We start from the raw sequence: 22,317 nt of genomic DNA, 5'->3' as shown, positions 1-22,317 counted from the left end.
GTCATCTGAAAATGAAATTTGGGCTTTTCAGCCGGGTGGTGGTGGCGCACGCCTTTAATCCCAGCACTCGGGAGGCAGAGGCAGGCGGATCTCTGTGAGTTCGAGGCCAGCCTGGTCTACAAGAGCTAGCTCCAGGACAGGCTCCAAAGCCACAAAGTAACCCTGTCTCGAAAAACCAAAAAAAAAAAAAAAAAAAAAAAAGGAAGAAATTTGGGCTTTTCTCAGGGTATTAATCTATGGCCTGCTATGTTTCATTTTCTTTTGGTTTGGTTAAGTATTCTCAGTAACCGATTATCTCCGAAGGTAACAAACAATTCTGCAAGGCTGTGCCCTCTGTGCTGAGGTAGAGCCCTGTAGGTCAGCTCTTCTTACTTAGCTTCCACTTTGACCTCCTCATTGTTTCTTTTTGTGTTGTTCTAGGGTGCTCCAGGACCTGCAGGGCCCATAGGGGAACCTGGGAAGGAGGGACCTCCTGGTCTTCGTGGGGACCCTGGCTCTCATGGGCGAGTAGGTGACAGAGGACCCGCTGGCCCACCTGGTGGCCCAGGAGACAAAGGAGACCCAGGAGAAGATGGGCAACCTGTAAGTTTGCCTCTGTTGCACTACGACTCCAGCTGAAATACTTATAATAAGAAACCTCTAATAATCATTGCCATAAAATCCATCAAAATGTGATTCTGGAAACATTCCTAAATGCTTTCATCGGACTAAGTTCTATGAAATTTTCAATTTCTAATTCTCTGTTATAAAAGTATATATATTTACAAAATGGTAAAGGACATGGTTTTCTTAAATTAAACCAAAAAACCCATTCTTTATTTAATGTCCCCTATGTCAAGAAAATAAAACATATATTATCATATTTAATATTTGCATAATACTAAATTTTGACATTTTTTTGAAATATAATTCTAAATTTTCTTTTTATTTTTTAAAAGAAGGAAACAGTTTTTTGAATAGTTCTCTCCTCTTATTTTCATTAGCTGTCAACTACATTCCATGTGGTGAATAATGTTAGAGGCTGTGATAGGACTCCAAAGTATTGACATGCATGGTTTATGAAATGAGAGGTTTTTTTTTTCCCCTCATACCTCATCAATGTCTATAAAGTCATAGTCAACTATATAAATTACTCAGATATGGACTCATTCTGTAGAGTAGTAATTATAGCCTGCTCTCACCATTAGGGTCCAGATGGTCCCCCTGGTCCGGCTGGTACCACTGGGCAAAGAGGGATTGTAGGAATGCCCGGACAGCGTGGGGAACGAGGCATGCCTGGCCTTCCTGGCCCAGCGGTGAGTACCTGTGTCAATATTCATTGGATATATGATAAAACTTTTGCAGAAAGAATTGATTTGTTTTACTTGATAAGTTGGTTCAGTCTTAAGCTGACATAAATTTTCCTAGCTTTTAAAAACCTTTGATCTTAAATGTTAAATGCTTAACATCCTTGAAAAACATTAGTTTAACCATGGCGCTACAGAGGTAGATAACAAGTGTTTGGATTTTGGGTGACGCAAATCTTTCTTCAAAGATAAAAACAGTGCCGGCAAAGGGGGATGGCCTTCTTGAGGTTTGGTAGTATCTTTTAACATAAACATCCTTAGCAAAACAGCCATACAGTAAACCATCAAAGAGAAGAACTGGGTGAGTCACATTAGAAGTGGTTGTGGGTGAACTTTAATCTCCTGTTTCCCATGGATGCTCCAGGATCTTGTATTCTTTGGAATATGGAAGAAAGTTTGCTGCTATCTAAACTCTGGCATGACTCATTTTACCAGTGGGTGTTTGTTTGAGGAGAAAACGGTGTTCTTAAGGAATGTGGACAGAGGTTGGATTCGTGGTATGTTCAACTAGAAGACCTTTGGGTAGAAATATGAAGGCAGAGCATTTAAGAGTTAAAGCTAATCTTGCTGACATCAGAACTGAGCCAAGAGCTGGAAAGTAAAATTCTTCGGTGATGAGTCTAAAGGACCGGAACACATTTTAAACAAATGAGCAGAAGAAGCCAGAGTGATAAGGATGTGAATGTCTTTGCAGAGATACGGATTCCAGAAGGGCAGCCATAACTGACTACACATGTTTCATGCGCAAAATTCATACCTAATCTTTTATCGCTTTGATATGTCAGGAGTGATGTGCTATGAAGTGGGCAATGTCTTTAAGCAATCGCAGGTGCTGTAGGATACTGGACAGTTATTTCTGTAGGAGGAGACACTAAAGTACTACTGACTAAAGGGATCCTAATGGAAAATGGTGTTCTGAAAACTTTTCTGCAGTGGTTGACTCATGCTTGTGATCTAATTTCAGGGCACACCCGGAAAAGTGGGACCCACCGGTGCTACAGGAGACAAAGGTCCCCCTGGACCTGTAGGACCCCCAGGCTCAAATGGTCCTGTCGGAGAACCTGGGCCAGAAGTGAGTGCAGCAACCCTAAGGAAAATACCTTCTATTTTAGCTCAGTGTGGTAGGGATAATTCTTCCATGAGGAAGTGGATGCGGATGTTTAGAGATGAATTGCACATACGAGCTTAAGAAAGATTTTTGACGTGCTGTTTGAGGTACTCTATCTCCCTAGAGAGTTGGCTAAATCATAGAGAAACCAAATCAGTGTCCTTGGACTGACTTTCGTAAAAGCTTCAGTGAGCATTTCGGTTGATTTAGATTTTGGGAAATTGTCTTGAAGGTGGAAGGACACAGCCATTCATCTTTTCCATGTTATTATTTCATTCTGTGATGGGATATTTATCAAAATTGCCCAGCTTTGTGGTGATAGGATTAATGAAACCATTACAGCTCAGGAAGAAGAGAAAGTTGAGGACATTTTTCTTTATCATGAGAAAGTAACATAAGGGCTGTCATGTCCCTTTAGTCTCTTTTGAGAGGAAATACAGAGTGGGCAGGCAGTTCGAGAAGCGAAAGGCTGGAATACCCTCTGCTCAGCAACTGAATGAATGAATTGCCAAAGGATCACATGCTCCTGAAAGAATTAATCAATGATTTCAAAGTTCATTTTATCAAAAAAAAAATAAAAATAAAAACGTAGTTCTGAAAAATATCAAGGTAAAATAAGGAAATAATATATACTTTCAAACAGACTCTTATATAATATAAATATAGTTATCTGGTTTTAAAACCTTAAAAATATTATTTGGAAAACCAAAGTGGAAGTTCAAACAAAATGCAAGACAGCAGCACTATTACTGCAATCTATTTAAGTGTGCCTTAGGACCTTTCCTTTTTAAGATTGAGAACTAGAAATGAGTAATTGAAGTAAATAAGAATATGGTAATTTTACAAGCAATTGGAACTAGAAAGGAATTGGCAGCCCTCTTTCTCTTGCTGAGGTTCCTACTGAGTGCCATTTTATAGTTCAAGGAAGTAAAACATGTTGGGTCTGTTTCCTGTCAGCAGGAATGAGAGCTTCAAAATCTCATGAACCAATGTCTCAAACACTGTTCATTTTAGGGTCCTGCTGGTAATGATGGTACCCCAGGACGGGATGGTGCGGTTGGAGAACGGGTGAGTTCAATGCTACTGATTAAAACATTAGAGCCACACAAACCTGAAATCAATGAAGTTCTAGTGTAATAATAATAATAATAATAATAATAATATTTTTTAAAAAGATATTTAAAATATTCTTTATGCCCACAGTCCCAGTGAAACTTTGACTTTTCCGACGGTAAACTTTTTAGTAAGGTTATAACCTTGGATAATCTTCTAAGTGAAGTAATATTTGGATGCATGACAAAGTATGACACAGATTTTCCTAAGCCAGGAACCAAATTGCTTTCTTATTTGGTATAACGTGGAGGCTACGGCTGAAGATGGAAATGAATCCTCTAAATTCGTCTGTCCCTTTCACAGCTGAATGACATGCACATTTTTCTACTCACTCCCTAAAGGGAGTAACTGACAGGGATATAAGCGATGATGATAGATATGCCACATGTTTGAAAATCAGGCTGCGTCGAGTTGACAGTTTCCCCAGGTATACCAGCAGCTGAGTCCCTTGTGGTGGTTGCACAGCTGTCAGGAAGCAGACCTGGCAACCAAGGACAACTGAGTCACGTGACACTGACTTTTTTGAATCTATTTCCAAATACCTTAAATATGCTTAGCGCAAGTGTTTATATGTTAATACAGGCTTAAAATTCTTCTGCAGAGTAAGAATGCAAGAATGCTCTTGTACTATTAACAGGATGGAGACATTTGAGGCGTCTTTGGCTAAGACTCTCCTTATCTATTGTAGCCACAGAATTTTTTCTAGCATCCGGAGTCTTGGCCTTTGCTGGTGTACATGTAACAGCAGAAAGAATTCAAAGGTCTTGATGTACACTCCCTGAAATACTATTGCAGCTTGAACTTATACGTGCACTTTAAATGGCTGTCTCATTTTTAATTACAAAGTTAAATGCATGCACAGGCAATTCCCTATAAATTCCAATTGTATGAGTGCTTTAAATGACTTGCTTTTCAAAAATCTTCTCTTCATCGTATTGTATATGTGTTCTTTAACTTAGATGCAAATGTTTGTTCTGGCTGCCAAATTAGTAAGTTAAGTAAGAATGAATTTCTGTCAGAAAATAAAGTTTGACTCCAGTTTTTGACTCATTAGCTGTGGTGATAGGTTTTTATTATTAATACCAATTAGAACTCATGCAGCAATTAATTGCAACCTTGCATGCTCATGCCACATTGATTTCACCTGTGCGCACACAATCAGCTCTTATTTGCCGCCTTGCCATGTGGGTCATGTGAGTGAAAGACGGGAGGACTCTTTCCCATTTCTTCCAAGCGCGATCTGCAATCTGCAGGCATCTTTCTTTGCCCCTCAGAAGCAGTTGCTTTCAAGGGCGTTATGCTATACAGGACTGAAGATAGCATAGTGTTTGCCCTTCTTCCAGAGGAGGGGAGGGCAAGGAAGGAAGGAACCAGTTTTCTGAGAGATTTTGTGAATGTAGCTGAAAAATGTAGGCAGTGACTTCCTTGATGTTTTCCCACTCTGAAATTTACACTGTGCTTTATGAATGTGGACACTTCTTTGAAGACTGCTAGTCTAGGAAAGCAGACCAGCAAATGTTGACTTCTGGAGGTCAACTCCACTAGTCTAGAAAGGTAGACCACAAATGTTGACTTCTGTCCTCTGACAACCAGAATGTAGGGAACAGCAAGAGTCGAAGGTGGATAAGACCTGAAGCTGAGGAGAAATAATCCTATTCCCTTGAATTTAATGTATTGATTAGTGAATAAAAGTAAAATATTTAAGTAAAGAAGTAAATCGACGTGTTTGAAATGGTATATTTTCATATTGTCTATAATATGAGCAATATAGATTATTGTTATTATACAATCAATGTTTAAAGAAAAATGCTCTGTCTATTCTTCTCAGGGTGATCGTGGAGACCCTGGGCCTGCAGGTCTGCCAGGCTCTCAGGGTGCCCCAGGGACTCCTGGTCCTGTTGGTGCACCTGGAGATGCAGGACAAAGAGGAGATCCTGTAAGAACATCAATTTCTCACTGACAGTTATATGACATTGATATGCTATCCTATATGTACATACATCCTATCTTGTACATGTTGTTAGCCAAGAACTCTAAATATTGGTAAACAGACAATTATGCATTAAAATATATGCTAAGTTTAAAAATGAATTGCTGTCTGAATATGGATATGATCCCAATGTAGTTACTTTGATTATTCAAATAGGGTGCAATTTATACGAACTGTGATACACATAAAAAAATTAAGCAAGCAATGTCATTTAAAAGTCAACTATGGTGAACTAAATTTGTAAAGCTAATAAAAACAATCACTGTAATATGTTGCTAGAGTTAGTGCATTCTTACCTGATGTAGAGACATTTGCTGGACATCAGGGAATTAGTTATAATTGTGCACATTACATTTATATCTATGTTTATGCTTATGTTAATATGCTACTCTTATACTTATACCCATATTTACATTTACATTTTTTTAAATGCAATAGTAAATTTTATGAAATCTTTTCTAGGGTTCTCGAGGCCCTGTAGGACCACCTGGCCGAGCTGGAAAGCGTGGTTTGCCTGTAAGCCCTATCTTTTCTGAACATATATATTTATATGTTTCCTTATGTAAACTATATACCTAAAAAGAAATCTAATTGAAGATTCATAAAGAGCAAGGAAAATAAAGGCTGCTAGATAATTACTGGCCCAGAGAAGCCAGAAACTCTGTGAGATTGCCGCAATAATAATATGTATGGTCACAGTAAGGAATATTTCAGAAAGGGAGAAGATAGATTCTGAAAGATTGTGTTACAAAGAAATGATACAATGACAGGGCCTTTTATAGCTGCAGTAAAAACCACAAGGGAATTGCATTTAAAATGATATGGGCAAGATCAAGGATCCCTTGAGAGCAATAGAAGCTTTCTTGCCTCACATGTACAATAAATAGTTCAGAGGGGCTGGGAGAGATGAGGTTCTGGGAAACCAAAGGCTGACAGATTTTTCCCAGCCAGGGGCTTCCTGGTCCATGAGATTTCCTGTGCACCATGGATGGTGAGTTTTTAGAAAGAATTTTGCCATAGGTCATAGATGAGAGCTGGAGAGACAGGAAGCAGAGTCCTGAACAGCAGGGGTGTGACCCAAGGATGCTGGTTTAGGGACGGTTTTGTCATGTGACTTATGGCAAAAGCTATGTTGAGGGAAGCTGACCAATCAAGTGACCTGCTTACAACATATCCCTGTGGCTTTCCACCTGAGGTGTCTGGGCTGGATATTTGGTGATACCTTAATGTATAGAACTTCCAGGCAGGTTTGCCTTTATCTGTAATGGGTAGTCTAATGGATCATGTTTCTTATGTTCATACATTAATAACTAGTATTATTTTTATTATAAAAGCTCTCTATGCTACCAGATTTTTTGAAATACAAATTAAACAACAACAACAACAACAAACGAAGTAAAACAAAACAAAGAAAAAACAAGCAAACAAAATAAAACATTAGCCGAAAATCCAACGCATTTGATCATTCTGTCCATTCTCTGAAGTTACATGATAGCATTTCACCTCTTCTGCTAGGGAACCAAGGGTAACATCTTCTGGCGGAAAACCAAAGGTGACACTTTTAACCTTTAGTAGGTAGCCATATGTTGCTTGTGGTTTACTGGCAACTATCGAATCCTGACACTGTGTTTATGTTCCGGCACCCAAAGTAAATGACAGAATCCACCTAGTGAATACTTTTACCACTTCTCTGGATTTGACTTATATCACAAATAAAATTCTTCTTCATATTTTTTAGGATCAGGATACTTGCATTTGGGGAGAGACTATTGCAGATATGATGACAATGACATAGTCTCTCTCACTAGTGCATGTGTGTCTAGTGCAAGTGTGTATATCTAATGTAGCTCACTGATAATATTTGTGTCATTTGCCCCAGGCTTTGTTTCTTTTAAAAATGTTTTTGAGAACTTCTTACATGAGTACTGTATTTACCCTATTTCTACCCTCCCTCTGTCTCTCCTCTGACTTTTCCAGTACCTTCCACTTCCTCTCAATTTCACGACCACTTCTTTAAATGTCTAAACACACATGTATATATAAATGCAACCTTCTGAGTCCATTTTGCATTGCTCATGTGTATATACGCATTTGGACTGAGCTCTTGCGATTAGCTAACCTCTCAGAGGATTATTTCTGGAGAAGCCTGTTTCTCTCCCTCTTCCAGGAGCTTGTGATCTTCCTGGAAACTTATGTGTAGGGGCTGTGTTATAGGTGTGTCAGTCATGCATGGGGAATCCCATGGCCAGTTGCTCTCTGCGCGTTGACCAGTGTGGATTTCTGTGAGGGTTCCGATGAGAGACTAGAGCTACGGTTATCTGTGGATATAAGACTAAGTATTCAGAAGACAGGTGGGAGTTAGGTTAGGAACAGAACAGAGCAAAGTTCTCCTCTAGGGTCCATGATCTCACTAGCCATGGGCAATTTGCTAAGTTTCCAGTACCAGGCACGAATCATTTCCTACTGAGTGGGACCTAAGTGCAATCAGGGAGTTGCTGGTTATTCTGAAATACAAATACACCCACTAAGCTCTTGTTTGTTTCTGAAAATAATTCCAGCAGTCCTAGCCCATTATTCTATTTGCATATATGAATTTAGCATTTCTCGAGGAAAGGTAGAAAGTAAAAGTTATTATTAACTTTTAATTTCAGAGAAGCTATGTAAAAATTATAGTAAATGCAATCATAAAGAAAAAAATCACAGGAAATTGTAGTCTCGAGAAGTAATATTAATGACTGACTATTTATAGGGACCCCAAGGACCTCGAGGTGACAAGGGTGACAATGGAGACAGAGGTGACCGAGGTCAGAAAGGCCACAGAGGCTTCACTGGCCTTCAGGGTCTTCCTGGACCTCCCGTAAGTAAATTAAGCATTGTACTTTCCTGCATGTGAGAATAAACTGGTATATTCGCAGGACCACCCATTCCTCCATAAAACAGATGAATGCTTTTTTATATTACTTTAATTTAAAATTAACTTCATGGATAATTAACATAGTTATCTAATATAGATACCCATACATAAGCTATAATATTGTGGGGAAGAAATAAAGCAAAAAGTGACATGCCTCTTTACCTGTACAGTTGCCTTTAGTATTAGTTGGATGCTTGCTAAAGAAGTCAATGGCTTCTTTTCTAGTGCATAATTTGAAAGATAAAACACAGCACAATGCATGATTTAAATGTTTTAGCAATGCTTTCAATATTCTTCCTCTGTAGGGTCCAAATGGTGAGCAAGGAAGTCCTGGGATCCCTGGTCCTTTCGGCCCAAGAGTAAGTAACAGAAACTCTTAAGTTTCCGTTGTGCATAGTAAAGACTTTAGTGACATAACACTGTTCCCAGAGTACACTATTCCTGATACTAAATATTGATTGGTTCATGTTCTTTGAAGTTGGCAGAAAATGTATGGGACAAACTTAGTACATAATTTAAAATAGAAATATCCTGAAATGTGGCATACTACGTGTTGTACTGTGAGCCCATAGTAAAATCTCTTACCCAGGTTTTTATATGTTCTCCTATTAAATTTCTTATTGGGGATAAATTTCCATTGAACATGGATTTTTATAGATGATGAAACCTATTCATGAAGTGGAATAGATTTTGAAGATAGGCATATTCTGTTCTTTAATTGTGATAAAGCCCTAGAAAAAGTTTATACAAAGATAGTTTGGAAGCAAATCATAAAAGGAAATCAATACTTACGGATTTCAGAAATTCTAAAATTCATTTAAGTGCTGCTTCTTCTAGGTCATTGGTGTCCTAAGGCAATTCACAAAGATACTTAGGGAAATAGAAAAAAAAATAGAAAGAGGAATTAGCAAAAACAAAATGCTATATTTAAATACAACATAAATATACATAATTGAGAACAATATTAAGAAGAGCGCTAGGTTGTGATGAGGTTCTGTGGTGTTAGGACTGACGTTCAACTACAGCAAGCACACAACTTACATAATTTACTTGTCAAGTACCTGAAATTCCAACCAAGTTTATTAACAATTTGATGAAATAGTTGCTACCAATGAAAGTTGGTGATTAGCATGTATCTTAGATAGGATTTCTACTGTTGGAAAGAGACACCATAGCCATGGCAACATTTAGTTTGGCTGGCTCACTTACAGTTAGTTACAAAGTTCAGTCTATGATCATCATGGTGAGGCATGGTGGTATGCAGCCAGACACGGTGCTGAGAAGTAGCTGAAAGTTCTACATCTTTAAAGTGGTCTGAGACAATGGGTGGTATCTTGAGCATATAAAAGCCTCAAAGCCTGCCACACACTTCCTCCAACAAGACCGCACCTACTCCAACAAGGCCACACCTCCTAACAGTGCCACTCCCTTTGGGTGCCATTTTCTTTGAAACCGTCACCACAGTCCGTTAGAGTTATTAACTTATCTTGGTCCTTTACCCAGAATTAGTGATGGAAAGTGAACACACAATGAAATTCTAAATGTAACACGATGCTGAAAGGCCATTTATTAGTTATCAGGGCTGGAATTTGAGCAATCATAGCAATTACTCAATCTCTATAATAGTTCTTTTATTAGAGAGACATTGCAAAGTCGTTCCTCTAACTGCAGTTTTTGTGTTCCGACAGGGTCCTCCTGGACCAGTAGGTCCTTCAGGTAAAGAAGGAAACGCTGGGCCACTTGGACCCATTGGACCTCCTGGTGTGCGGGGAAGTGTAGGAGAAGCAGGACCAGAGGTAAGCTCACAAGACTTTGCATGGAAGATACTGATACGAAGATGGAGTTTCTTCGGTAGCATCTGTTCAACCTTGCCAACAAGAATCTGAAGATACTCCTACAATAAGCTTAGACGTAACCACAGAAGGTTACCTACTTAAGAAATTCTTCCAAGTCATTAAATACACAGTATTTAGGACATACAAAAGAAGAGTTCAAGATACTAAGTCCTTGATTGGCTATTACAGTGAGATCAATCCAGCTAAGATTGCATTCTTATCAAAGTTGTGCAACCAATGTACTGTTTGAGATCATGATTGTCTTTAAGATTTCCTGTTAAGAAAGGGTTTATTTTCCCTCCATAGTTCACCGTATAGCCCATTGTGGCAGGGAAGTAAAGACAATGGGAGCCTGGAGCAAGATGAGCATATGAGTTTGAAAGTTTTCTTTACTGGAAATGACATTCAAGATTTCAATTTAAAGTTTCCAATTACCAATCCAAGGGTATTTAGTATAAGAGGATATCAAATAATAGACCGTATTAGTTAGTCCCTAGCTTCTCTGTCTTTAGACATACATCGTCGATCTATACACATATGTGATGTGTACGTTTAAGTTTCTGTCTAGTGTTTCTTTGATCTTATTTATCTGACCCTACCTTTTTAATCTTTAATCCCCCAGTGGCAGCGCCATCAATTCAAATATTTATTATTTCTATGTAGGTATGTAAGTTTGTTCTCATCATAGTCAAGAAAGTTCCCCATTTCTTTCTTTATGAGAAGAAAACAGCTTTACAATTTGATTTGTGTGGCTCTTAATTGACGTTTTTATGGCTCAAAGGTTTTAATGAGATAAGCCTCTTTTCTTTAGATTAGTGTAACAGAATGTGTGGAGTCATAATGACCTCCCAGGAAATCTGTCGTCCAGCCAGCCATTTTACTATCATCTGTCTGTCTCCCTATTCTCAGTGTTTTGAGAACAGAAAGCATTTGCCTAGAGGTTAAGATGCCTTGCCTGGAGCCTCACAGGGGATAGCAGAGCCAGTACTGGCTCATCTGTCTCTGACACCCAGGGTGTTCTCTCTGTGTGAGATGTGGGCTCCACGTGTCTTTAGTTACGCGGCTCTTTCAGGACTCAGTTCTTCTTCTGAAAATTCAGAGGTATTAATGGAAAGCACTCAACTTGCAATCTTTGCTGCTTTTTTTGAGGCTTATCTGAGACTTCACATTCCTTCCATTGTTACTGAAAAATGAAAAGGTGAATAGGAACTCCTCCTCAACTTTGTACAGAGAAATTTTATATTCACCATCATTCGCATACATACGAAAGGACTTCCTGTCTTTCTTCTTGCTTTGGAGGAGGCAAGAAGCTCCATGTTGGAGGTCTTGTGGCTATTTCCCTGGTATTTACACGGAGACTTACAGAACAAGATCCCACACCCCGGCAGCACTTTTGCCTCCTGCACACAGCTGCTTATGAAGAATTCCAGTTGTATTTTGTCTCAAATTATTTTCAAAAGAATGTAACCCTGAATGTGCTTCACATGAGATACATAAGATCATCAAAGAAGACATCAAAGTGAAAAGTTTGGCTTTAAGCTTTTGTTTATCTCAGAGCCTGACTTGTAGATTTTTTTTTTTCCTGGAAAACAGCTCGGGGGTTACTCCCCATTCTTGCAATGCTATTGCTTGGTGGGCTAGGCCTGCCTGTTTAAAAAGCGTGAGTCACCCTTCTTCAGTACCGACGAGTTAGTTAGGGTGCTAAGTTGTAGCTGCCGGTGCACTGCATAGCAGCAGTTTAGTAAAAGAAGAACAAAAAGCTTCTAAATGTCTTCCTAATTGCTCCTTCATTAGGGTCCCCCTGGTGAACCTGGGCCCCCTGGTCCTCCGGGTCCCCCCGGCCATCTCACGGCTGCTCTTGGTGATATCATGGGCCACTACGATGAGAATATGGCAGATCCACTTCCCGAGTTCACTGAAGACCAGGCGGCTCCCGATGACACAAACAAAACCGACCCTGGGGTCCACGCTACCCTGAAATCTCTCAGTAGTCAGATTGAAACCATGCGTAGCCCTGATGGTTCCAAGAAGCACCCAGCCCGCACCTGTGATGACTTAAAGCTTTGCCATTCCACCAAGCAGAGCGGTGAGTAGCTAGGAGCCTGGATCCGTGAAGCGTGTGGTTGGTTGGGGTTGAGTTAGTCTCAACTAGCAGCAGGAAAGATTTTTGCAACTTTTTTTTTTCTTTTTGGTTTTTCGAGACAGGGTTTCTCTGTGGCTTTGGAGCCTGTCCTGGAACTAGCTCTTGTAGACCAGGCTGGCCTCGAACTCACAGAGATCCGCCTGCCTCTGCCTCCCGAGTGCTGGGATTAAAGGCGTGCGCCACCACCGCCCGGCCAGATTTTTGCAACTTTATAACTCATGGTAGACGCAAAGATAAAACTCTTAACCTGCTATAGAGCTTACAGTGTTGTGGTAGAGACAACTACATGAAATATTATAAAGATGATAGATAGCGTATACAATACAGGTCGTAGTCTATCAAAAACCCAAATTTGAGGAAGTGGTCCCAACACACATATGTACCTTCAGAAAATACTTGCTCATGCATAATTAAAGATGGTTTTTTCACCTACAAGATCATTCAGAATTGTAGTTAGGTAAACCATTCAGAGATCAGTAAAGTACATGTTCCCCTAAATTATTTGCATATGGAATCGATTTATTGCACTTTAATGTGCTGCCAGTCACTCTTTTGCAATCCTTCCTGGTAGAATATTGTATAGCGAGCTTTTAAGGCAGTTTGGAATGAAGAAGTATATCTTCCTTAGTTGTTTGACAGTGTTCTAAGTTTTCCTGCTCCAATAATTTTAAATGATCTAATTAGACCCAGAAAAGGGGTATCTGAAACTGTAAGAATGAGTTGTAAAACACCAGAATTTCAGTTAACTTTTAAATGATGTCAAGGGGGCAACCAAAAAATGTTCTCTCTAAAAAAAAATACACTTTTTTTTATTAATTGTACAATTTGCATTTCCCTTTTCATTTTATTCAAAATTTAATTTTTATAATTTATGTAGAATAGCATACACATGTTTATGGTCCTAAATAAATACACATGAGTAGATATATTTGTTTGTGTATGTATGTGACTTGCTATACCTTGTTTTACAAATCATTTGGATGTCTTGAGTTTGGAATACACAAACCGGAAAAGTGTCTTTGCAAAGCATGGGGAAGGCTCCCGGTGTTTACCAGTTACATTCCTCCCTATATGTATATGTGAGTGGCTGTGCACATGCATGTTTGTGTGTTCACATATGTGTGAGTGCATGTGTACACACGGAGAAAGTTGACATTAGCAATCTTCCTCAGTTACTGTACATCTTAAATGTTAAGACTTGCTTTTCATCTGAGTCCACAACTCAGTCATTGTCTGCTTGTGCCAGGGTTTCTGTTTCTATATTTCTATATGCTGGGATGGCAAGTGGGCCACCGTACCCACCTAATTTGTACAGATTTTAGGATTTTGGGTCCCAACTTGCTTTCATGGCAAACACCTTACCTGTTGAGTGTTCTCCCCATTCCCTTAAACAATTTCATTTTGAATAACGGGTCAAGTCTCCAGTGATAATTTTAGAGGCTCATCATCATATTTGAGATCATCTTCATTTAGCAACTATTTCTATCTTTAAAAAAAATAGGTGAATATTGGATTGACCCCAACCAGGGTTCGGCGGAAGATGCAATCAAAGTTTACTGCAATATGGAAACAGGAGAGACATGTATTACCGCAAACCCAGCCAGTGTTCCACTTAAAACCTGGTGGGCCAGCAAGTCTCCCGACAATAAGCCTGTGTGGTACGGTCTCGACATGAACAGAGGGTCTCAGGTGAATTTATGTTCACTCCAAATTATATTTTTTACTTTTTCTTATTTATTATGTTTCTACATTTATATTAAAACTTTGCTGAATTTTTGACTGGGTTTATTTTAACTATGCTTACTTTGAAATGATAGTTCTCACGATAAATGCAAAATATTTTTCTAAATAAGTTTTATCAGGATTAATTGATATGAATTTATAATTATAGCTCTTCCTTTTAGTAGAATGAATAAACAAAGAACAAATAATCTCTTGTATTAGTTCCTTTAATACATCACTGACTATGTAGTAGAGTCGGAGGGGTCTTGTCTCAGCCCAGGACACCTGGGTCATATCTGGAACTTATTAAATTACTAAACCTTTTAAAACCTTATCGCTCCTTTAAAGAGCGGGCGGTAAGGCTGAACTCACTGTCTCCGCGAATGCTAGGGCTTAGTGTAGTGTCTGGAAAGATAAGAGCTGATGCGTGCTCGATACATTCAGGGAATCCCTTGAAACTGTGAACTATCCCACACGCTTCCTAATTTTTCTAATTAGGTGGCGGTTTTTCTGTGTTTCCGTCTGCCTTATGCTTCTGGTTCGGTCTAGTGTCCAGAGTTTATCAGATCTTGCGTGGTGTTTTCTATTACAAAATCAGCATTCCGTCCCAGCTTACTTTGTCCCAGTTAGCATGGTATGGAAGGGCTGTAATTCTCGACAGTGAAAATAAAAATTTAAATATAAATAGCTAAAATGTAGTTTAACCAAAATGCTATGCCAGAAATCAAAATGATGCCACCGGAGCCAGAACTCAAAGCTCTGGATGAGAAAAAAAGAACTAATTGGCAATGAGTTTTGGACACTTGTTTTACAGAAAGTAATATTTCTGTAAGTTTATAACTGTTCAGTAAAATAGATTTATACTTACACCTAATTCCTATTTTATTCTGATTGGTGAAAAAGCTGAGCTATATTTATTAAGTATAATGTATATAATATGTATAGAATTAAAGCAGATTTTAAAATATTTAATTTTTCTCAAGGAAATTAAAGTCATTTTTTTTCACCTCTACTTTGAGGTCATAAGGACTATTTATGACCATGCAAAAATATTTTCCTTTGTATAGGTATCATATCTTAATATATGAAAATGAAGTAATATTTTTCAGATTCGATTTGTCTATGGTCAATTAGTCCTCCATCTGTGCACCTGTCATCAATCTGCCATCTCTTTGGGTGGCATTATGAGTCCCTGGGTATGCTCTATCACATCGACTCCTTCTGTTTGTCTAGTTCACGTACGGAGATTACCAGTCACCTAATTCAGCTATCACTCAGATGACCTTCCTGCGCCTCTTATCCAAAGAAGCCTCCCAGAACATTACGTACGTCTGCAGGAACACCGTGGGATACATGGATGACCAAGCCAAAAACCTCAAGAAAGCTGTCGTGCTCAAAGGGTCAAATGACTTAGAAATCAAAGGAGAAGGAAACATTAGATTCAGATACACAGTTCTTCAAGATACCTGTTCCGTAAGTGCCTTTGGAAACACACTCTTCTGCAACTCCCTTCCTATTTTCAGCAAGTATAGTTACTGAATCTGTCTTAAACTTTTATGAGTTAGCTTAACTCTCCCCCCCCCCAGTCAGAAACTTTTGTGAGTCTGCAATAGAGAAATACTGATTTGCGTGTCTCCTTCCTGCCACGGACACTAGTGGCACGCTTACTTGAGCTGTTTATGTCACTACTGTGATAATACAAAAAGCTGCCGTGGGAGGGTGTTGCTGCGCCAAACTCTTAGAAAACGTGTGTATGCCACTCACCTGTTGTCCTGTTGAATTCCAGAAGCGGAGTGGCAATGTGGGCAAGACCGTCTTTGAATACAGAACGCAGAACGTGGCCCGCTTGCCCATTGTGGACCTGGCTCCTGTGGATATTGGCAGCGCAGACCAGGAATTTGGCATCGAGATCGGGCCGGTTTGTTTCATGTGACAGAAGCCCAGACACATTGACAACGAGCACAGCCACTGATGACCACACCTGAGATGATAAGCACTGCCATCCGTGATCACCACCCTTCACAAGAACTTGGCCTGTTTGAGGTTGATCCTGAGACTCTTGAAGTAACGGCTGATCCTGCGTCAGCTTTGTACATACAGTCTGAAGTGCCTGGCCTCCTTATCCTTCGGAATATTTATTTTACGTACAATCCTCAAGTTTAATTGACTCAAAATACTTTTCAAAACGGCAGTTTAGATCGAAGGTGACCAATGACGATGACCACCTTTGCCAAAAAGTAAACTGATTAAGAAATAAATACGTTTTCATCAACTCCTTTCACGGTAATGAATAAATGGCTTAGTATTTATGAAGAAACTCTTCTTTGTAGCAGGTAGCTTATAGAGGGGGTGAAAACCTCAGCACATGTTGACTTTGCTTGGCTGCAGTCTGGAAAGTAGAGAGCAGTGCCCTTCCGTGTCCCCTTATTCCCAGATAATCAATGAAAATTGAACACAAAGTATTTTACCTTGTGGCTGAAGCTCTCACGAATGTCATGAGATTGTAATGCCATTACAGGAATTCTTCAAGGAGAATATAATATCTCACATTTCCACTTTCTTAAACGAAATCTTTAAACAACACACAGTTGTTGAATTTCAGGAGGAAAGAAAAACTCATGATTGCTTCAGCTTTCTAATTAATTTTGCAAAGACTGATGCATTTTGATTTTTTCATTCAAATTTAAGAGTAACATTTTCCTCTTTGTTCTATTTCTTCAAGAAGCTATATTTGCATTTCCTCATGTAAGAGGATATTGAATACAAAACATTTCTACATGATTCTCTAAACACCCCCCCACAAAGAGACTCCCCAACAGGTACAATCTCATTTTTTTTCTGAAGCCTATCACAAAGGACAGATCTAGAAACCCAGAGTTGTGACGATCACTCAAAAAAATATTGTGAGGATTGAAATTAGAACATTCATAAGAAAATATGACCCAACATTTCTTAGCATGAGCTACCTCATCTCTAGAAGCTGGGAGAGACTTCTGTTCTTGTTTATACTTTAGATGTTGAAAGGTGCTGTGATTCTGTTGTTAATCCAAGACTGGAGATAGGCAGGGCTGAAATAGTATTACTTTTCTCTTAATGATGGTGCTAAAATGATCTCTATAAAATTTTATAAAAAATAAAGGTTATTTCATCAATGCCATTTGTAAACACAGAACAGTTAACCATCCCGTTTCTGAGAGACAGAGCATCGTTGCAGGGCCTGTTGACTGCTCCTCTCATCCTGTATTTAGAATGCTTTGTAGTACTTGCATGCGTCTTAGTCCAGGGTACACAGGTCCTCTTGCGTCTCGAGTTATTTTTTTTTCTTAATTGTGACTCTTTTGCTCCATTGTTATTTCTTACTTAAAAAAATAAATAGTTTGGGCCTTCCCAAAGGACAAGCCACGCACACAACTCTGGTTATGTATCTCTGCAAAGCAAGGAATTAAACGCACGCTTCTAAGTCAGTCGTTCTCATTTTGTGAATTCCTTTGAACGGATTGGATCCTTCTAGCTCCCAATAGTGAAAACCAAGGTCTTTGGGTAGTTAGGTGTATCACTTAATAGAAGCAACGAGTACCTTCCATTATGTCTGCACCGACTTACCGAGAAGTCTGTCTGTAATACTGCCCTCAACGGTATGAAGACATCAGTGAAGACAGTCTTAGAAAACTCTGATGAAGAATAAAGGAAATGAAAATTCCATGGTTGAATAAACTGATACTAAAACATGCCTCAGTGTGGACCAAGTACAAATTTAGCCTGAGCATTATCAGCATTTTATTTCCAGTGTCTGTTTCACAACTTCATTTTTTTTTCTGATTTGATTATTATCTGAGCTCAACATTTTTAATTTGACTATATCACTAAGGATATTTGATGTTTTCTTGGATTATTTTTAACTCCGACCTGTATAAGTGGTACGGGTTCATACAAGAAATCCAGAAACACACATTGATTTCTATTTATTAAAAGTGCTAATAGTTTCCACCCACAGAAATACCAGTTCTTGCCCGGATGTCGGGAATGCTACTAGAAGTCCATCTACATGACACCAAAGTTTCAAATCTCAGTCTGTGCTCTGCGCACACAGGTTTCTTCAGATCAGTCGATTTCTTTGCCTTTATCTCGGATGCTAAATAACCAAAAGCAAAATAAGGGGGAGAGTGGCATCTCTTTATTGCTGATTTATTAAAAGTACAAACAAAGCTCTCTCTAATTAGCTTGAATGAACAAAAGGAAGCAAAGCTAGGAAATGAGCGGTGTTAAAAAAAAAGTCCCAAACTCACAGCACAATTTAATAAATTCCGGCTTCGTTCACTGTGATTTGTTCCCAATTTTCGAAAGATTCAATTTTAAAATTTATAAACATCATCCTTTCCCAAAAATGGTATTACAGATCTATTTAGTTAGAGATTTTATTACTGTGATATAACACCGTGACCTAAAGCAACCTGGGGAGGAAGGAGTTTCTCTCGCTTATGCTAGCTCCTCGCATTCCATTTTAAAGGGAGTCAGATCAGGAACTCAAGCTGGACAGGAACCTGGAGGCTGAGCTGATGCAGAGGACGTGGAGAAGGATTTCTTATGGCCTTGCTCCACATGGCTTGCTCAAACTTGCTTTTTTATACTAGCCCGGGCTATTTTTCCCAGAGGTAGCACTGCTCACCAAAGGCTGAGTCCACCCAGATCAGTCATTAGCCAAGACAAGGTCCTATGGACTTGCTTACATACCTATCCTATGAAGGCATTGTCTCAATTAAGATTCTTTCTTCCCAAGTGATGCTAGCTTATGTCAAGTTGAGAAAACACTACCTAGCCCAGGTTCAGTAAGAAAATACAAAAGAAAAAACTCTGAACAAAGCAGCAGTTGAAGCTATCACATGCTAATCTACCATAGCTCAAGAGAACCCATTTTCTTTAGAAATTACAAAGGATTGAGAAGACATTAAGGAAAACCATTAAAAGTTGTTTTTGGAAAAAAATAACAAAACTAAAAGCACAACACAAGCCCTGAGCCATAGACAGTCTGTAGAACAGAGTGCATGTCAGTCCGCTGATTTTCTTTCGTTTTCAAATCAAAATAGCCACTCCATTCTAAAGGAACGTTTCACCCTTCTTTGTCAGTGAGCCATTTTTCCCGTTGTTTCAGTGTGTCTGTTCCCGACTGGGACAATATTATCTCAATGTTGTTCCCGAATGGGGCAATTTTATCTCAGTATTAACTCAATGCCCTTGCCTGATTTTATCCATACCTATGCCTTTGGTTTTCATCTGGATATCAATAGCTTAAAATGTAATCCCAACCATTCTCTTCCGAGCTTGAGACATTCCCAGCTGCCATTCCTCGTGTTTCGGATGCCTTTCCGTTATCTCTTCCTGGCAAGCATCTCCTCCCCTCCTTGCACCCCAGGTGATATGTTTACACCCTACAAATTTTCTTAACACTCTATTCTTCATTTATGAAAACCTATAATGTTTTACTTCATTTTTATGAGTATAGTTACTGTTCTTCTTTTTTTAAAGATAGCAGGGGTGGTAGGGGGAAGGCTGGTCTCACGAGGGGTGACGGTACCACGAAGGGCAGCCAGTCCCACAAGGGGCCACAGCGGGTTTATCCGAGGCCTTTGCAGGGCTGCGCCGGTCACCCAAGGTGTCAGTGAGGTAGCAGCAGGTCACCTGAGGCCTCAGCAGCTCCCCAGAGGCCTAGGCTGGTCAGTGGGTGGGAGATCATGGCAGGTGAAAGATAGGCAGATATGTCGTGCAGAGAGAGAGTTTGGGTATAGAGTTTATTTAGTGGGTTATGGAAGAGAAAGGGAAGGGGAGAGTGGGGGAAAGGGAAAAGGGGGGAGAAGAGAGAAAAGTTACCTTCTCAGAAGAAGGGTGGGCAGAGAGAGAGAGAGAGAGCACATAGGCTGGAGGAGGCTGGAGATCCACTTGCCTCTGCAAAAGGGGGATTGGGAGTGGGCGGAGCTTGTCTCTTAAAGGGATAAAGGGACAGGGTACCCAGGCGACAGGGCAGGACAGAAGATCATGACAGTTGCTGGTACTCTTTTCTGCACATTTGTTACAAAGGCAGGGAAATCTATTTACAGAGAAACGTAAATTTTCTTAGTATTTTTGCCAGATCACCATTTATTCATTGAATGAATAATAAAAATGTAATACTATATAATTGCAAAATATACTCAGAATATTCATTCTTGATTCATGTACTATTTATGCATATGTCATTAATAATGTTTATAGTTTTAGCATACAAAATGCACAAAAGAAAAATTATTTTTGTCCACGGTTATAGTGTCATAAAATATTTTTTAGGAATTAATAGAGCAAAGGAAAAATATTAAAGTGAGTTACATGAAATAAAACTTAATAACAACTTACCTCCACATAGGGAAATTAATATATGAAAAGTGCAACATTTTCCTAAATTAATAGCTGAGTCCAGTCATCATGGACTCTTTCAGCTATGAAACATTACAAAGTCAGGCTCAAGCTCTTGGTGTGAAAAATAGGAAAGAAAATAATGAATTAATGTTAGAAACTTTCTCAGCTGGAAGGCATATTTCTCTCATTCATGACACGGTATAAGAGGCAGTGGGCAGGTACTACTCTCCGCCTCTCACATCCACAAATCTGCCAGCAATATCAGCTTTAGTGTGTACACCAGTCAAAGTGCAGGGACCACTCTCGGCTGTGCTACAGCTGGTGAGGGACAGGGCCAGCTCCACCCCACTCTCCCTCCCTGCCCCCCGCCGCTGCCGTGGGTGGCAGGGGGAGGCTAGGGACAAAGGAGAGGATCAGCAATGTTCAAAGGACAGACACAGGTGGGAGAGCCTCGGGAGCATGAGAACAGAAGAGTTTGTCTTATCTCTTACCAACTGTAACAATAGGCAGAGCGGGTCTTGTACATCGTCTGGGCAAAACAGTCGAGACGGTCCTGGTGGAGTGAGTGTGGAGAAGCTGACCTGGGGGCAGGAGGACCGGCCCTGCCCCTTGCTGCCTGTTGCATTGGGTGAGCTAGCAGAGGCGGAGCTAGTGACCCGTGCTGCCAACCAAGGCTAAGGTGACATCCGGCTGGGGCTGCTGCCAAGGACAGTGCCTGGGTCCATGGTTCAAGAGCGGTTGAGGTCTGTGTGGATGTCCCTGACCTTGGTTGCCACCAAGGGCCAGCCATATGGATGTCAGGGGTCTAGGGAGCCACCTAGGACCTCTTAGTGCCCAACGGCTGAGCCTCTGAGAAAATGTATACACCAAATAAAGCCCGAAGGGATGCATTCTGTAAGACATCTTTACATGCATCACGCGACACTCAGGACATAACTTTAAAGCATATTTAAATGAGGAAAAAAACTGCAATATATACGACACAATTGTTGGAAGACTCTGGATCCGAAGGCAAAAAATTCAATCTCTCACTCCGCACTTTTTTTTGTGCCAGTTTCTTTATTGTTCTGCTGTGCTGTAAAGTTTTCAGTTTACACACGGACACACACACACACCACACACACATGGCAATCCTGTGGTAATAGCAAGGTTACAAGGCTTGAATTTCTCAGGGTCATAAAACAGATAAGAACTGACCAAAGTGAAGCTTTCTTTATGGCCCCCCAGAGATCTCAGAGATGCATGGTTAGAAAGATGCCCAGGCAGCCAGAGGCAAAAATGTTAATTTAGGAGGTTTTAAATTCTAAGAAGAGAGAAGGGGAATCCATGCATGATACTGCCTTCCTAGGTGGTGATTAATTAAACTAAAGGGTTGTGATCGATAAATGTGAAAGAAAGCGGGGGAGGGATACAGTGAATAGGCACTCTCTACTGGCAGAATTGTGGCACTTAGGGTCAGTGTCAGGGTCGCTATGGTAACCAGTGTAACTGCAGAAGAAAATGTGTGGAGTCTGGTCCATGTTAGCATTTTTACTAACATAGCTAGCTAAAAGGGACATCTCAGATTTACGAATTATATCTATCACCCTAAGCAGTTAGAACAAGGGAAATTTATGATTACTTAGTACAAAATCGGGAGCCCTGACGGTTTCCAGGTGCCCATGCCAAATCACCAAGACAGCTTGTCCCATGCTGTCTGTGCGAAAGGCATGGCTTTTCTCTGGAGCTGGCTAAATAAAAACAATGGCTTCTCCCTGTT

General features: G+C 39.9%; 1 protein-coding gene and 1 long non-coding RNA gene across 2 annotated transcripts in view; one reads left to right on the top strand and one right to left on the bottom strand.

Annotated features, from left to right (window-relative positions):
* The window catches only part of Col5a2 (collagen type V alpha 2 chain), a 126,377-nt gene extending 108,742 nt beyond the window's left edge, over positions 1-17,635 (top strand). Inside the window, exons 42-54 of the mRNA XM_038315320.1 lie at positions 421-582; positions 1,188-1,295; positions 2,311-2,418; positions 3,469-3,522; positions 5,396-5,503; positions 6,020-6,073; positions 8,307-8,414; positions 8,777-8,830; positions 10,160-10,267; positions 12,101-12,392; positions 13,951-14,138; positions 15,405-15,644; positions 15,958-17,635. Coding sequence (XP_038171248.1) covers positions 421-582; positions 1,188-1,295; positions 2,311-2,418; positions 3,469-3,522; positions 5,396-5,503; positions 6,020-6,073; positions 8,307-8,414; positions 8,777-8,830; positions 10,160-10,267; positions 12,101-12,392; positions 13,951-14,138; positions 15,405-15,644; positions 15,958-16,104 — 1,731 coding nt within the window. The 3' untranslated portion in view covers positions 16,105-17,635. The remainder of the gene's footprint in view (positions 1-420; positions 583-1,187; positions 1,296-2,310; positions 2,419-3,468; positions 3,523-5,395; positions 5,504-6,019; positions 6,074-8,306; positions 8,415-8,776; positions 8,831-10,159; positions 10,268-12,100; positions 12,393-13,950; positions 14,139-15,404; positions 15,645-15,957) is intronic.
* Positions 4,774-21,160, bottom strand: LOC119803871. The gene is made up of 3 exons (XR_005283757.1): positions 21,050-21,160; positions 9,264-9,341; positions 4,774-5,474 (listed from the first exon to the last, which is right to left on the bottom strand). It is a non-coding gene; the product is annotated as an uncharacterized LOC119803871 (long non-coding RNA).
* Between the last annotated feature and the right edge of the window lie 1,157 nt (positions 21,161-22,317).

Source organism: Arvicola amphibius, chromosome 18, assembly GCF_903992535.2.
Source record: "Arvicola amphibius chromosome 18, mArvAmp1.2, whole genome shotgun sequence".
Lineage (NCBI taxonomy): Eukaryota > Metazoa > Chordata > Mammalia > Rodentia > Cricetidae > Arvicola > Arvicola amphibius.
This window is presented reverse-complemented; position numbering and strand designations above follow the sequence as displayed.